This window comes from Cryptomeria japonica, chromosome 4 (assembly GCF_030272615.1).
Source record: "Cryptomeria japonica chromosome 4, Sugi_1.0, whole genome shotgun sequence".
Lineage (NCBI taxonomy): Eukaryota > Viridiplantae > Streptophyta > Pinopsida > Cupressales > Cupressaceae > Cryptomeria > Cryptomeria japonica.
The window spans coordinates 774,993,898-775,012,145 of NC_081408.1; the positions used below are offsets into that span (position 1 = coordinate 774,993,898).

Below are 18,248 nucleotides of genomic sequence, written 5' to 3' on the forward strand. Positions count from 1 at the left end.
TTTGGTGATGTATGGCCATTGAGGTACCACCAAGCATGAGAATCCTTTTTATACTTGTCACGGAGAGCGGAAACACTTTGACCATTGGAGGCTACAAAATCAGCAAACTCACTTGTCATTAAATCCTCCATTTCAGAATTGGGGAAGAGTTTAGCAAGTGTTGTCCTACACCCTTCACTGACTTCTGAATCTCTATATGGTGGTACCCTTGATGGCTTAGCAAGCATTTCATCACTATAAAATTTGGGAGTCAATGCAAATGCAAGAAGATGCAGTGGGGTGGTCATTTTGTTCCACCGCTCAACACAAATTGATTGAACCTCTTTGAAGAAAGTTTCTTCGGGATCTTGCTCTTTTGCATTGATGATGGCTTTCATTTTCTCAATCATCGAGTCAATGCCATCATATACCTCTCCCAAACATGGGTGATCCATGTCAGTATAACGGATCATACTCATGATGGGCTCAGTGAAACTCAAAAGATATTCCACTCGATCCCACCAAGTGTCATCTAGGATCATGTGCTTTACATTTGTTACCCTTTCAGTATTGGATTGCCTCCATAGGGACCAACTTTGACTAATTACCATGCTAGCAAGTGGCTGTCGCACCTTCACAAGTTGCCTCAAGACGATTGTGTTGGATGCAAATCGAGTCTCGGCAACCTATTCAAAAATTAAAAATAAAAATTAGAATACAAAGAAGACATGATAAAAAAAATAAAAATTAAGTAACCATCAAAGTGAAATGTAGATTTTAAAAATTGAAGTGTTTCAATTACCTTTAGCAACTCCAACTATGAAAATGATCTGAAAATGGCCTGTGACATGTTAAGGTTTGTGATGAACATTTGGATCTCTTCAGCCTCAACATAAATTTGTTTGATCCAATGTATTTTTCTGTCTATCTTTTGTAGAATGAGGTTGATAGAGTGGACAGCACAAGGTGTCCAAAATATGTGTTCAAACCATGTCTCAATCAACATACCCGCAGCTCTACAATTCTTTGCATTGTCCGTTATTACTTGGACAACATTTTGAGGTCCCACATCCTGAATGCATTGTATAAGGATGTTAGCAATAAATTGTGCATCCTTCACCTATCCCTCACAATCCACACCTTTCAGAAACATTGCCCCTTTAGGACACACTGCAATTACATTAATTAATGGCCGATTTTTGGTATCCTTCCATCCATCTGAAATGATGGACACCCCTGTTTGTTTCCATGAATTTCTAATGGGAGCCAATGCATTGTCTATGTTTTTTACCTCCTTTGCTAGTAAGGTGCTACGCACCTTCTCATAACCTGGCCTTGTGTACCCTTGTGGAGCCTCATTTACCTTTCTCAACAGATCCTGCCAATATGGTGATCGTACCACATTAAACGACAAACCGTTTGCTTATAGACATCTTCCAACGGATTGATCTGCAATCTCTCTAGCATCATTCTTAAATGCTCTCTCTAATGGTCCCCTGCTTCTCTTCACAATAACAGGTTCTTCACTAATTGGGTCCAAGAATGGGTGGCTCTCTACCACGATATCAGGAAAATTGCTATAAGATGGAGAAGTAGGGGGCCTCTTTGATCTACTTCCTCTTCCTGTCAACAAAGGATGGTTTGAGGCACGACCAACTCTTGCATTTGCTTCCTCTTGCTCTCTAATATATCCTGTACATCCCATTTCCATCCTTTCCTAGACATGGTTTGATTCCTTGTTGGGGAATGGCACAAAAATGGGCTTTGACACGACTGTAGGAGCTAGTTTTTTTCACACTACAAAAGTTGCATATCCATAAAAATGTTCCACCACCTTTTACTCGGTCTATTATTTTGACATATTTCCATAAAGATGAATTTGGGTCAGTTTTGAAAGTCCGTTGAGGAGTAGAGTTTTGAGGAGTAGAGCTAGTAGTCGTTGCCATTATGATTTCTACAACAAATTAAAAAATAATTATTAATATTTAATAGTAAAAAATAGATTCTAAATGTTAAATAGATAAAATTAAATTTAATAATTTATTTAAAATGACAGTGAAATTATTATAATTATGAAAGTTATTAGGTTTTTAAAAAATATACCTATTATTAAATTATTATTATTTTAAATATGAATAGTTTTTTAAAAAATTTATTATAGTTTGTTTAATAGTTTGTTAAATTGTTTGTTAAATGAAAACAAACAAACTAATAAAAATATAATTTTTCATTTTTAAATAATAAAACTATTTTCAATTTTGCTAGTTAATATTTATAATAATAATTATACCTATTTTCATATTTATAATAATAATAATTATTAACTAGCAAAATTGAAAATAGTTTTATTATTTAAAAATGAAAAATTATATTTTTATTAGTTTGTTTGTTTTCATTTAACAAACAATTTAATTGGCAAACTATTAAACAAACTATAATAAAATTTAACAAACTAATAAATTTTTTTTAAAACTATAATAAAATTTAACAAACTATGATAATTTTTTTAATAAACAATAATAAAAAATTTAATATCAAACCTGCAGCGGAAGTGGGAACAAATGGAGGATGCAGAAGCCCTCTTGCCATCGCCCTCCTGCAGTGGCACCTCCCATCTTGCCTCCTCTGTGTCTTTGTGCCTCCCGTCGTCGCGCATCTCCCGCCGTCGCGCGTCTCCCGCCGTCGCGCGTCCTCTCACCTCTGTGCCGTCGCGCGCCTCCCGCCGTCGCGCCTCCTCAAACCTCTACGATCCGTTTTTCGGTTTTCCTTTTTCACTGTGCGTGGCATGGAATGGTTTCACGTTTTTTAATTTTTGGCTTTGCTTTAGGGTTTAAAACGTTAAACGACATATTCGACCCGAGAAAAAAACCCTTGAAATTTGCGAATGATGCGGATTCGTCAAAAAAATCGTATGGAATCGCCACGTCTACACCGGATACGTCAGGATTCATGAGTCAAATAACGGATACGTTTCAGGAGGAAAAAATCAGTACCCTGTCCGAATCCACAAGGATTCCAGAGCGAAACCGAATCTGATACGTATCGCATCCGGATTTGGGGGGAAAATGTGAAGTACCAGCAACTTAGGTAAAAAAGAAGGATGGAACTCTTCGTATGTGTATTGATTACAGAGCACTTAACAAGAAAACAATCAAAAACAAGTATCCAATTCCTCGAATTGATGAATTGTTAGATAAATTGCATGCTGCTGTTTATTTTTCTAAAATTGATTTGAGATCAGGATATCATCAAATTAAGTTAAGAAATCAAGATATTCATAAAACTGCTTTTCGTTGTCATTATGGTCATTATGAATTCTTGGTTATGCCATTTGGTCTAACAAATGCTCCGGCAACATTTCAGTCCTGTATGAATCATATCTTTAACAAACAGTTAAGGAAATTTTTGCTAGTTTTCTTTGATGATATATTGATTTATAGCAAAACTTGGGAAGAGCATTTGAAACATATTGATATAGTTCTTGGTATTATGGAATCTCAATCATTGTATGCAAAGGGTTCTAAATGTGAATTTGGAATGATTGAAATTTTGTATTTAGGGCATATGATCAGTGCAACAAGGGTACAGGTTCATCAAGAAAAGATAAGAGCCATTTTGGATTGGCCACCACCACGGACTCTTACAAAATTAAGAGGATTCTTTGGTTTATGTAATTATTACAGGAGGTTTGTCAGAGGTTTTTCAAAAACCGAGTTGAACGTCATTTCGAAGTAGGAGATTTGGTATTTCTTAGGTTACAACTTTATCGGCAATCTTTAGATTGACAGGTACAGAGTTGAATCACAGTACCATTTATCATCCACAAACTGATGCACAGACGGAAATAGTGAACAACTGGATCAAAGGTTACCTTCGTAACTATGTCGCCAATCATCAGAAGGATTGGGTTCGTTGGTTATCTTTGGGTGAATATTGCTATAATACTACCTTTCATATGTCAATTGGTATGTCTCCTTTCAAATCATTATATGGCTATGATGTACTCTCTTTTCTTGACCTTGCTTTTGAGCAGAGTAATGTACCTGAATCTCGTGATTGGCTTCAAGAAAGCCAAGACATTTTGTCAGCTCTTAAGGAGAATTTGCAATGTGCTTAGAATCAACGGAAAATCTATGCAGATAAAAACCGAGTTGAACGTCATTTCGAAGTAGGAGATTTGGTATTTCTCAGGTTGCAACTTTATCGGCAATCTTCTCTCAAACGTAGTGCGTTTGAAAAATTAAAACCTCGGTTTTATGGTCCATATCAGGTAGTTCGGAAGGTTGGTGCAGTAGCCTATGAACTTGATTTACCAGTGGATAGCAAGATACACAATGTGTTTCATGTATCTTGTCTCAAGAAAGCTTTGGGGCAGCAGGTGTCAGTTTCTGAAGATTTACCTCCTTTGAATGATGAAGGAAAGCTCAAAATGATTCCAGAAGTAATTTTGGAAACACGGGACAGGCAACTGCAGAACATAACTATCAGGGAATATCTCATCAAATGGAAAAATCTGCCTCAGAATGATGCTACCTGGGAAAATGAAAGAGTTTTGGAGTTGCTTGAGGGCAAGCACCACAAGGCAGGGGAGACTGTGATGTCCCCATCAAATTAATACCATTTGGTGGTATTAATTGTGAATAAAATGAACTTTCCTTATTTTATATTAGTTCAAATGATGACTAATATATTATAATAAGAGTTCAATATTTGATTTTTCAATAAAAATTTAAAAAGTTAAATATTAGTTTTGCTTTTGCCTAACTATTATTTGATTATTTAATCCTTGCGGGAGTTGGTTTTCCTACGGGAATTTTACCCGCTATTTGTCTTTTAAATAAGGATTTGGCAAACAAGGAAAGGCATCGGATTTATAAAAACAATTGGGAAGAAAACAACAAACTCTTTTCCCTTCAACCTGCTCCTAATGACATCTTGCACTCTAACAACATTGATAGCTTTGACACCCTTCAATAACACCTGAAAACATTAGCAACTTTAGCAATTTTGACAACTTTGCAACGTTGACAACATGACTCTAACACACACAACACATACCTCCTTTCACAAGCAAAGGTTAACAACTATGAGACTACTACCAAGCTTGAAGAAGACCTAACTAAAACACCTAAGCAAAGCAAAAAGTGGCGTTCCCATTTGCAATGGAGTGTGTATGTCTGCAACATAACAGGTTCCAAGACTTGAAACACACAACTGAGGAGAAAATTCGACCAATGCACATAAATCCACAATGAAGATAAACCTTCTCATGCCCACACGAGTACTTGGAATGTCCAAAGCATAAGAATTAAGAGACAATCCAAAAATTAATATTCCTTCCACTTTGTCTAGTGATTAATATTTAGGCTTCAGCATTCAAACATTTAATATTCTTACTTCATCAACCAATAATAATATCTTCCGCGAGCGAATGACAATAAGCATTTCCACAGCTTGTTTCCCATTTATCACCGCTTTGAAATCATTTGAGTACCTCATAAGATATAAAGTTTCCAAACATAAAATAAAATCTCCCAAGGATGAGGATTGTACGCCCAGCATTCAAAATAATTTCAACTTTGATTGTTCAATGCATTCCACATGAGACAAATCGACTATAACGCCTTGGATGTGGAGATATATATTCGCCAAACTATTAATATTTCCCCTTAGTTGCTTGTGTCTCATAAATCATGCAATCCATGATTTCAGTATTGATCCTCAGGAATACAACTGCCAACTCCATGATAAAACCATCCAATAGTAAGTTAATTTATCAAAGCATCAGGATTTCTCTTTTAAACCCTTTACTTTGAAGATTTGACTCAATACCACTGAATAATAATATTTTAACCACCAGCAATAATGACTTTATTCTCAAACCATAGAGTATTTATTTTCCTGCAATAAGGAGTTTATTCTGAAAATTAAATAAATACCTTAGAAATTTGTCTCGAAACAAGACTTCACAAATTTCCCCAATGAAGTCCAGCTGTGAACTATGCGGTGAATCCACCCCAAAGGTTGAATTGGGCTTTCGTCCAATCAACCAATCTCCCAAGGTTTTCGTCCATGGCTGAAGAATGAACTAGTTTCAATCCTTGAAGACAAGATTTCATTAAATTATCCAACATGCACAATCCTTCTCCAAAACCACATTTTATAATAATTAAATTATTCTTCTAGAATTTGCTTTTGGCCACCACTTCAGGAACCTTCTAGAAAAATCATTAATTATTTTAGACAAAGTGATTTTATTTTTTTTTATTTTTTTTTACCCAAAAATCGCTTTATTTTAAATAATAATTAGTTAAATATTAGATGCCATAAAATAAATTTAGACAACATAATAAAATAATTATTTAATTATTTATTTATTTAGTTCTGCTCAAAACAAATTAATTAATTATCTAATTTTTAATGCCTGCCAAAAATGGGACATTACAACTTCATACTTCACAACTAATGCCAATAACTTTCACCGTAGATCACCTTGATTGCCTATTTAATAATTTATTCTTCTAACCATCAATTACAAAATCAGTGAGTTGTCTCACGTGCACACATTGATTGATGAGTAACTCACCGAAAAATTTGGCAGCAAGCTTTTGGCAAGTACTCACCTAATAAACACAGAAAAACTCATGGAAAACTCATGAGCATAGGAGAAAAACTGTTACTATGGCAGTCCACGATTGTTTGCAGGCACATTTGTACAATTTCAAGTGAGGCTTGACTGATTTTATAGAGTTTCTCAGTTGCATTTGATAAATGGCATATGCCATAAAAATCCATGTGGTTATGGACCCCACAAAGCCCACTGCACCTCAACCTTGCAAGGGGGCTTTAACCCCAACCCCCCACAAGGGATGGTTACCCTCAAATCCGCTCCCCCAAAACCCCTGCTTTGATTTCTAAAAATAACAAAATAAAAACTGTTTTGGGCCCATGTTTTCACAACAAGAATTGTAAAGTATTAATACTGATATGTAAATTCTAATATATGACTCTATGATGTGAACCGAACTTATTTTATAATATGTAAATAAGTAAAAACTACCGATAACATTTGGAAATTCAGATTTTTGCATGTTCTCTAAGATTGTAACAAATTTAGGTTTCTTAATGTTCAAAAATGTTAACGATCTTTTTCCACTTTTTCCCATTTTTTCCCAAGTCATAAGTCCAAGTCAAATTTTCAACCTATTGAGGTTTTGCCAAGTCCAAGTTTACCAGCTATGCTTCTAACAACTATAAATCCAACCTGACATAAGTATAAAAACATTGTTCACATTTTGGAAATGGTTCTGTTCCCTGATTCAGTGAACAATTCAAGTTATCCTCATCATACATCCAAAAAGAAATCTAGAAAGTTAAAAAAATCAAATTTCCAATTTTTATGTTTTCTTATTTCACATTTTTTCGAGCCTTTCTGAGCATAATTTTCCCCCAGTAGTGTTTGGATGGCACTAAAGGATGTTAGGGCTACCTTTAGGGACATAAAAACTTTAGGGCTACCTTTAGGGACATTAAAACTAGTTCACAGTCAAAGCTTTTCAAAGCATGCCGAAATCTGAACTTTGAGCTTCAATCAAGTAGCTATAACATTGACAAGAAGTAACACCAAAAGAACCTAACTCCAACAGTAAATATAAGTTTCCAAGCTACTCCAACAGTAAATATAAGTTTCCAAGCTATTTTATCTTATTCAAAAGTTTTCTTTTACTTCCGAGATGTGCAGTCGTCACTCCTCCTAAGGAATGACAAGATTGTTCCCAAGGTGAACCCTTAATTTACCATCTTTCGTAGCTTTGAGTTTATGTATTGTAAAGCTATTAAATAAGTAGATTTGAAAAAGAAATCAGAGCTCCAGGCATACATGTCTCCAAATGAAATTGCCTCTAATACTGTTGAATTTCTGTCTATAACACATTAATTTAATATCCACTGAATTGCAACTTTAATTTAGATTCATATCCATAGACCAATTCTTATACGATAGGTCTGAGATTTTTATCTCAGCCAATACTTTGCAAATGAACGAAATTAAAACATTTGCCTAAAGATACATTCCATAAAGTACAAAATGAATATACTGATAAATCAATAAAAGAGAGAAAACAAGGTATGGAAGGATTGACGAAAACAAAATATTCTGAAAAGAAACCCAAGTAGTAGGTAGTATATTACAGTTTGAATTTCAAATATTGTTATTTCCTAATAAATTTGTACTTAGGTGAGGACAATATTAGAATATAGGAATACAGAGTAAAAACATGCTGACACCATGTAAAGTCAACCTAAACGTTCTCACTCACTACTGGAAAGAAACAGAACACAAGCATATTTAACCATGCACGAACCCAAATTTTTTTGATGTAATAAAATAACTATAATAATGTTGACTTACAACATCTGCTTTAGTGCATCCAAAGCCATGCGAGAGGGCAGATATGTACAATGCTGCACCACACACTCCACTTGGTTTTCTCCCAGTCTAAGGATTGTAGAATGTTCAGAACCAAGATCAAAACAAATGTCAAATAGATGCAGAGACACTACTAATCTTAAAAAGCATTTCAAGACAAAAAAACCATTACCTGCATCCAATCACGCTTCATACTTGATAGAATTCGTAAGGCAGTGTTTGATATAGCATGATATTGCTTTGTGGATGTTGTTCTGCCAAGTAAGCCTGTAAACAATACAAGTTTATATAAGTGGCAAATTACAGTCCCTTAGAATTTATAAAAATAGAATACAAAAGCAACGTGCAAGAAATGTTATTTCCTTCTTGTTTGCATTTAAATTTGCAGTTTTTGGTGTAACATTTTTACAGCATGTGAGAGTTAACCTTTCTTCAAATGGAAGGGTACGCTCCCTTTAACAACAAATAAAACAAAAACCCCAGAACCTTAGGACAAGATCTCTAGCTCCTTTTTACAATAAATATAATTTAACTCTCAGGGTGTTCAACATACATTGTAAAACAGAACTAAAGGGTAATGTCCCCTTTTGATGTGACCTTGGAATATAAATATTAAATTATTATTTAAGGTCATATTGTGACGTTTTCACACATCGCCCCATTGCAAATGGAGACCCCCTACTTTTTAGGCCCTTCGGGTCTTTTGGCTTTGTTTTTTGGGGTCTTTTTCGCAGCAGTCTCGCCACTCTTTCCGCTTTGCAGATGTTCGAGGGTCAGTTAGAGTTGATTTGTTTCTCTATCGAGCGAGTTCTATGAAGTCTAGGGCCTGTTTTGTTCCTTTTTAGGGTTTCTACCTTCTGTCCTAGATTTTAGGGGTTTCTGTTAGGGTTTTGGGAAAACTGAACATACAACTAGAATCAAGACCCTTCAAGGAACCTCCCAATAAAATTTGAGCCAAAACGGAGCAACTTTCTATTTTTAGAAAGGTCCTATTTTTTAGGGATTTTTCTGAGTCTCGAAATGTCATCATTTTGCCAAAAAATTAAACTTACTATTTTTAGTATGTTTCTATTTATAGTAAGTCATTTCCGCACCCTGTCTAGGGGCCTAACACTGACACTTTGAAGGCTTCTATTTTTGGAAAGTCAGTACTGGCAAGGTCAATCAGATAAGGCAACAAAAATCATACGTTTGCAGATATTTCTAATTCCAGAGAGTCAAACAGTAGACAAAGAAAGCCAGAAATTGGTTAAGTGCTGGAAGCCTATGCCTAAAATGGAAAGCTCAGAAATTCACCAAGGTTCAGGAAGACACTTCAAAATCACAAGGAGGTCAAAATGTTCTAAGTCTGGAAGATTGAATGGTGAATTCCAAGATTCCATGCCAGAGTAAAAAAAATCCGCCCAAGAATGGGGTAGAGCGCCAAATCCACTAAGGCAAGGAGAGGTGGAAAAAGTAAAGAATCCTTCCCATGTGCAGAATTCCGCCCCAGCCTTGTGGAGGGCGCCAGAATGGAGGAGGCAAGGAGAAATGGAAAAATTTCATGAATCCTCCACAGTGGTGAAAATCCGCCCAACTGTGGACTTGGGCGCTAAATGGAGGGTCTCAAGGATTCACAAAAAGTTGCAAGAATCCTTCACATAGTGAAAGTTCCGCCCAAGGAAGTGATTAGGCGCCAAACCAGGATTCCCATGGATAATTCACAAATCTAGGAATTCCCTCTCCTAGGTAAAATTCCGCCCTAGACCAAGGAGGGGCACCAAAATGGAATGCTCAGGGAAGACGGACAAGGAATGGAATTCCTTCCACAGAGAGAAATAGCGCCTAGACATGGGGGAGGGTGCTAAAATGAATGACTCGTGGAAAACTTTGAAAATCATGAATTCCTTGGCCAAGTCAAAATGCTGCCTAGGAACAAAGGAGGGCGCTAAAGTAGTATGCTCATGGACAATAGACAAAATGATGAAATCCTACTCCATGTTCAATTTCCGCCCAAATCCTGAGGAAGGCACCAATATTGAGGTGTCATGGAGGAAAGAAAAGGTTGTGAATTCCTCCTCCATGGTGAAAATCCACCTAAGGACTCAGGAAGGCGCCAAAACACACAAGGTGTGGATGATGGAGAAATTTCAAGATTCAAGGGACGATGGATAATTCAAACAAAGTATGAATTCCTCCTTCAGTGTGAAATCCCGCCAATGTATATGAAAGGGCGCCAAAATGCCTAGGCTTTGGAAAAAGTGTAAAGGATGAATTCCTTCATCTGGCCAGTTCAGCGCCCAAGTTCAAAGACAGGAAAGGAAGGTTTAAATGATGAATTCCACCATGCAAAATGAATTCCATGCTCAAGCCGGAAAACTAAGAAAAATTTGTCTAAGACATGAAAATTTCTAAGGCAAGGAAGGAATCGAAGATGAACTGATACTGAATAAAAAATTTACCCTTGGGAAAAATTTGAAAAATCCATTCTCAAGCATCAAGAATCATCCGAATTTGAAAATGATGGTAGATTTGGAGTCGTGAGGGAATTCTCTCCCTGGAGAACTTGAAACCCTAATTTGTGGAAAATTCCTAAAAAATAGGAGATGGTGAAAAGTGATGGAAAACCTTATCCAAGCAAGGAAAGTTGAAGAGACTTCAGGAAATTTCTTCCTTAATCAAATTTTCCCTCTCCAACAATTCTAGATGTGCAAGAGCAGATATACGACAGCGAGGTCCACTTGCATGGCGACAATCTATTGAACACGTGTCTGTAGAGTGGCGCATTCATTACCGAAATATTTGACCAAATGGCGACCCAGTCTTTGCATGTTGAATTTATGGCAGATTCCTTTTACATGCAACCGCCGCATGTGGAGATGATGGTGCGTTTATGGCATAATGGGCCATTTTTTGCATGAGGGTACATTCATTGCATAATGGGCACATTTTGAATGTAATAGTTAATTAATGCTTTATGGGTGCCATTTTCGGCAGGATTGTAATTAGTTGTATATGGGCATGATGGGTTATTAATTGGAGATTCCCACCTTGTTGCATCTTGAGTGGAGAATCTTTTAGGGAAAACCCTAATTAGGGTTTTGCATGTAATCATGGCCTGAGGCCTATATAAAGGGGTGACCCCCCTCATTTGTAACAGGGGGGAGACTTGAATGAAATTGTTGCGATAGGTTTTGAGATAATAACACTGAAACATTGTTCTCCAATGGTGTCCACTTAAGTTATTTTTTTTCAAGACTTGCATGGTTTCACCTTCCTCACTTAGAGTAGAAATAGTATAGTGCTTTGATTTCAATGGAGAATGTAATGGTGTTTGATGAATTTCCATGGTTCATACTTTTTGCATCTTGTTGATTGTAGGTTGCAGTGTAAAGTTAGCCTGAACCCTCTAAATTTGTGCTAAGTTCGATTGTAGATGGTTGTTTGGATTGCGTCGTTTTTGGGTATTCAAATGTACTTTCTCGATTTGAAAATCCTCTAGCATCCTGTTGATGTGTATTTTGTACATGACCAAACACAGAATAAAATACCCAGAGGTATCTTATCCTCTCTTGATTAAGGTCTCCAAATGCTAAAGATGTCGCGAAAAGGATCAATCGGGGTGACTTCAAGGTTCTTTTTTTAGGATCTCTACGTGTGGATAAGCACCAGTGGTCATTGAATATGTTGTTTCTTCAAGGGGCCTTACGTACTTTCAGAGAAAGCTTGTCCGTGTTACTTTCTTTCCAAATGCAGGAACAGGATTTTCCTAACACTAACAGATTTTCAAAAAAAATGTCAAAAGGTAAGGGGTTCAAGGAAGAGATACTTAAACTATTCCTAAGAATGACTCAATGAAGGCTAGACTTGGTAAGATTCTACCAATTTCAGTATCGCCAAGAAATTACAACTCTACTGGAATTGATGCGATCTTCTAAGGGGATTCAATATTTTTTCAAATCATCAAGGATATGGATACTATCATAGAGATACATATCAATACTTCCAATAATGATTGAATTCTTAATCAATCTCAATGTTTCCAGTTGGCCACACAAGGCGTCCTTACAATCAGTAAGAAGCTAGTGGTTTGGAATATGAATCTTATCAAAGGTCAAGCACAACAATTCGCCAATCAAACTTAAAATCTAAATGCTATTTCGACTGAGAGTGATTCAAGAAGATAAACAATCATGAAGATAACCACAAGTATTGCAATAAAACACCATAACTTCAATATTTTATTGATCTCATAGCCAAATGGACAACAATTGTCCGAAATTCTTTCTTTACTACTCAACCTTGCTACAATAATAACTTTCTAACTTTCTTCTCTCTAAGCTCTCTCTCTCATTTTCTAACTTTTCTAACTCCTCAAAATGAAATGAGTGAGGGTATATATAGCATCCTCAAATACAATAAACGGCCCAGATCGAAAGAAGATCAATGGCTCAGATTATGACACCTAAACCCTAATTAGGGTTTGTTACAAAAAAGTCCCCATTTAGATGAACATTATTAAACCATAGCCAATAAAAATTGGCACAAATACCGAGGAGACATAGACCAATAGGAATTAAGCTGCCACATCATTTCATAACCACTTTTCATCTACGACTTTGTTCCCTTTCCTGTGCTCTTTTCTAGCATATTCAATGAATCTGGACACAATTCCTTCAATCTCAGCAATAGGAATCTCAAGAAGATTCTTCATTCATTCTTCCAAGTGAAGGACTTGATCAAAAGCGGTGAGAAGAGTTGTCTCCGAACTAGGTTCAAGTTCTTTGGTCTTCTCCATCAGGAACATAGTAGCATACATCTAATATTGTTGTCTTTCTGTGACGATGTTTTCTTCCTTGCAAAAGATGACCTTGATTCTGTCTTCCAACTCTTGAATGTCCAATTCTGTCTCAACTTCAATCCGCCTGTCAAGGAGGGTACGCAACACTTCAAACACCTTATTTTGAAATGGATTGATGGTGCGTTCAACTCGGCTGCATCTGGTGTTGACATCTTCGAAAAGAACTTCCTTCATCTGGAGCAAAGCTGACCACTGCAGAAGGCTATGGCTTCCTCCATCCATTATCTTTTCTTGTGCTAGAATCCGTCTGGGTGTCCCTCTTATTACTTGCAAAACTGGGATGATAAGATCTCTAGTGTAAGTGAATGCATCTACAGTTATCATCAGATTATGGATAATCTCAAGAACCTGGATAGCTCGATGAACTGTTTTCATCATTCTTGTTGCAAATTCAACAGCTACCTTGTGAGATTCATCCATCCAAGAACTCATAAGTTGAACCAAGCTCTTCACCCTTTCTACCTCACCTACTGATTCAAGGGGGAGTGCATGTAAAGGAGATACTGCTGGATCCTGACGTCTCAAGGGCTGGTTAACATGACTGAAATAGTTCCTCCAAGCACGGATCTCTCTCTCAAGTTTCTCATTCTTTTCCATTTCTGCTTTAAGTTTGTCTTTAAGTGCTTCAATGAGTCAGTTGCTTCTTCCATTGCTTGCTCAGAGGTAAGTGGACCGAGCTCAAATGTTTCTAAGTCATACTCTTCTGCAAGAATCTCATCCTCATACTTATCCACCACTGGTGTAGCTACCTGTACTTTTCTGGATCCTGTCTCATCTCGAATCACCTTTGACATCTTTGTGGCCTTCTTCTTTTCCACCACCTCCTGAGAATTCCCTATAAGGCTCTCCAAGTCAATTGTATGATCTTCTTCTTCGACCACAACCACCTTTGTCAACCTCTCCTTTAGCCAATCTGGAATAATAGACCTTCTTTCCCTTACTTGTATTTCTTTAAGTAGAGGTCCATCTTCCCTGAAAGGGGATGTTACTTCATCATCATTCTTTTCTCCTTGTTGCTCATTAGCATCAACCTGAGGGGATTGACTTGATGAATGCTGAGGTATCTGTCCTTTTCCTTGCTCATTATTCTGTACCATGGATTCCATAGACTCATCAATTTCATACACTATCTGCCTCTGATCTTCTCCTTGACTTGTTTGCTTCTCATGCCTAGAAGATGTGCTTGGTGGATGGTCAGGATTCACTTTCTGCTTCTTCTTGGAAGACTCTTTTCTTGGGTCCATCTTTCCTCTTCGATCCTTTGGAATGAGAAGCATTCTCACTCACACTGGACTCTCCTTCTTCTGGTCTTGCTTCTAAGGTGAATGTCATGGATACATTCTTTTCTTTTAATTTCTGATGTTGTACATCCACCCATCTGCGAGTGCAAGCTAAAACAGGAGCCATTAAAACTCTTAAGTCTAAAACTTCTTGCTCATTCCAATTTACCTTTACTCCTTTATCTTCCTTCTCATAGGATGATTGTAGGTATTTACCACTGTCCTGGGCTTGATCAGCAACTCTATAAATCTTGCATTTCCTGATGAAATCTAAGGGTAGCCTGGAATGCATCTTTCTTTTGACCTCTAAATCATCTGGGACATTCATCCAAAAGTCCTCCACCTAAAACTCATGCTTGTACTTCTTGCCGACTGTCTCCTCCATATAACCATTAGGGTCAAAATTCTCTCTCGAAGAAAACGGTGTGAATGAATATAAAGACAATTCTTTCTCTGCATCTTCCGTGGCCTGAGTATTAGGACACACCTCAACTAAGTTTCCTAGTATGATGGGCACGGGAATTCCATTTCCATGCTTGTGTCTGGATGCCTTCGCATAAGCTGCCAACTGTCTAGTCACCTCAAGTAGTACTATCCTGTCTGTTGGATATCTTGGCAACATGTAGGGAGGTGAAGGACACCCATGAACTCTGATGTATGTGAATTTTTGAAACTGAATGAACCATGCACCATACTTCTTCACAAGTTCTTGTGCATCCAGAGACAGTCGATTGTGAATCCCACCTTGCAATATCCTGGTAATGTTCATCGTGAAGGTGTCATTGACTAACTTGTAGTCACTTCTAGGTGGATGATGCAGAACATAAGAATCACAAACTCTTATTTCTCCGGGTCCTCTTCCAATCACTCCTCTGTGAGGTAGCCCTGCATACTCGAAACTCCTGATCAAGGCATATATAACATATGAGCTCATGTGGAATGATTTGGTGGGTCTTAGCCTTCTCAACTGTACGTCCAGACAATTGCTAATGATTCTGGCCCAATGGAGCATTCCTTTTCCTTGGACTATCACTTGTATGAAGAAGAACATCCACTTGTCGAAGAAGAAGGCTTGAGAAGCACCTGTAACTCGATTGAGCAAACTTATCAAGTCTTTGTATTCCTCCTGGAAGTCAATCCTATGTGGTGTATTGGGAATCTTGTTCAGGCAAGGCCGACTTTTGAGCAACCAATTCTTATTGATGAAGTTCAAACAAGACTCAAGATCATCTTCGTAGATCGACCTTGCTCCTTCCAAGCTTTTGTAGATCATGTCTTTATGGTCCGGAAGACAAAGAGTTTCGCCTATAGCTTCCTCTGAAAGGTAGGCTAAGATGTTCCCGTCCTTGGTTACGATTGTCCTTGATTGTGAGTCATAGTGGCAGGCACACTCGATCATCAGCTCATGACACTTGACTGTGGGAGGGAAACCTGCAGCCTTGATGATGCCACTCTCAATTATCCTTCTTGCAACAGGTGATAGCTTGCCAATGTAGGGGACCTCTCGAAACTTCTTCACGTTGAAGTTTCCTAAGTTGGTGTCTCTGATATTATTCCACTTGGACACGATCCTGGTCACCAAGTTGTCGCTCCTCTGATCTTCCTTGATGAGAGCCTGCCGAGTAGTAGATTCTCCGGCTTTAGGGGTCGTCATTTGATGCCTACACAAAAATTTAAAATTAGTCTTTAAGCATCATACTTTAAAGCATAGAATTTAAGACCTTTCAAGGGAATAATTCAAAGCATTATTTTCAAAATGACATGATAAATCAAGAATTATAAATTCTCAAATTAATTATGAATGGAAATTAGATTCTTCAAGACTTAGACTTTTAAAGATTGCTATGAAATCAAAATAAGCCTTGAATAAGAACTTCAAAAATGATTCTTCATACCTCTTCCTTGAATGCTTAATTATGAACCTTGAAAATGAAGAAAAGGAGATCAAATTTTGCTGGACAAAAATTGAATTTCTAGCCCTCCTTGGATGAATTATGTCTTGATTAACCTTCAAAAGAACTTCACCTTCACTAGCCCCCAATACTTAGCAAATTCTGGAAATTTAGCCTCCAACTTGGTAAGAAATTCGCCTCCAATCTGCTAGATTTCGCTCCTCTAATGTGCTCCTCAAATTCGCATAAGAAGGAATGAATGAATGATTTGAATTTTGAAACAACACTCCTTCCTTATATAGGGCGCTAACCCTAATTCTTGTTGAGGCCGACTTGACAAAAAGGAAATAAAATGAAATAAAACCCCCTTTTTGAAGGATGGCCAACTTGGCAAATAAAGGCAAAATAACAAATATTGAGCGCTCAACTTAAATTTCAAAGCTTTAAGGGTGGATTTTTATAATTATTTAAAGGCTTGAAAATTAATCAATTCAATTATAAAGGCCTCAAATTATGCGAACTTAATTTAACCTCCCCAAATGTCTTAATTTTGGCAAATTTGGTGAAAATTTGGGAATATGGAGGTTTCATTGAGGCTTAATGAAGCTTCCTTTCTCTTTAGGCTTTGAAATATTTAAAGTGATGAAGGTCTAGATTCACTTCAAATCTTGTTTGAACCCCTTATCCATGTTTGTTCACTTGATAAAATTGAAATTTTCCCAACCTATATTTGCAAATTTCCATGTCTTTGTCTTCACAATTATGCAATTTGCCTTATAGACTTAATCAATCAAGGTTGAATGAAGGTTTTTTGATGATTTCGCCCTGGACCCTCTGGAAGGGTCAAGAGCGATTTTTCCAATTAGGTCCTGAATATCTTATTCCCTTCATTCCAAAATCTCCTCGAAGGCGAGTTCATGTTTGCTTTGCCCAGATCAAAGTCTTGCATTTCAATTTTTATCATTTTTCACGAGGAAATTAGGTGAAAATGTGAATTTCGCCCTGGACCCTCTGGAAGGGTCAGGAGCAATTTTTACATTTTAGGCCAAAATTCACCTCAGCTTGATCACTAAACTCCTCCAAGGCAATCTCCAAGGTTCATTTTTCTCCATCACTGGGTTAGCTCATCAAAACTTTGAAGGAAATGTTACATTTTTGGGAATTTCGCTCTGGACCCTTTGGAAGAGTCAGGAGTGAAATTCTCTGCTGAGCTCAAAATTCTCATTTTTGAAAGTCCAAAACCTCACCAAGGTATTCCAAATGGCATCTTTTACTGTAGTCTAGGCTTAGTTTCACTTGAATTTTGGAGGAAAAGGTGTCTTTAGTGTTTTTCGCCCTGGACCCTTTGGAAGGGTCAGGAGCGATTTTCCTTGCTTAGGCTTACTCCTCCATCATTTTAACTCCAATCCACCTCACAACATTAGGCAATAGTCTTCTTCATTCACTCCACCCAAGCTTGGCTTGTTCTTGCAAGGCAAAATACGAGATTTTGAGATTTTTGCCCTGGACCCTCTGAAAGGGTAAGGAGCGATTTTCCTTCTCTGACCTAGAATCATCAAATTTTGAAACAAACACCTACTCACAAGTGATCTCAAAGGCCTTTTCTACCTTGGTCTAGTCTTGCCTTAGCACAAACTTGAAAGGAACATGTTGGTTTTAGGATTTTCGCCCTGGACCCTTTGGAAGGGTCAGGAGCAATTTTTTAGGTTTTAGGGCAATTCCTTCATCCTTTCAACTTCAAATCATTTCCAAGGCATAGAACATCATACCTTACTCCTCTTTGAGTCCTAAAAACCAAAGTCTTATCTTGAACTGCAAAGAAAATAGGA

General features: G+C 37.2%; 1 protein-coding gene across 4 annotated transcripts in view; it reads right to left on the reverse strand.

Annotated features, from left to right (window-relative positions):
• Positions 1 to 18,248, reverse strand: part of LOC131031999 (transcription factor IIIB 60 kDa subunit) — a 308,160-nt gene that overhangs the window by 144,036 nt on the left and 145,876 nt on the right. For all 4 annotated transcript variants that reach the window (XR_009103351.2, XM_057962881.2, XM_057962880.2 and 1 more), the window contains exons 9-10: positions 8,580 to 8,674; positions 8,390 to 8,476 (exon numbers count right to left, since the gene is read on the reverse strand). Coding sequence is in view for 3 of the 4 variants with exons in the window: in XM_057962881.2 (XP_057818864.1) it covers positions 8,390 to 8,476; positions 8,580 to 8,674 (182 nt within the window). In the remaining variant the exon portion in view is untranslated. The remainder of the gene's footprint in view (positions 1 to 8,389; positions 8,477 to 8,579; positions 8,675 to 18,248) is intronic.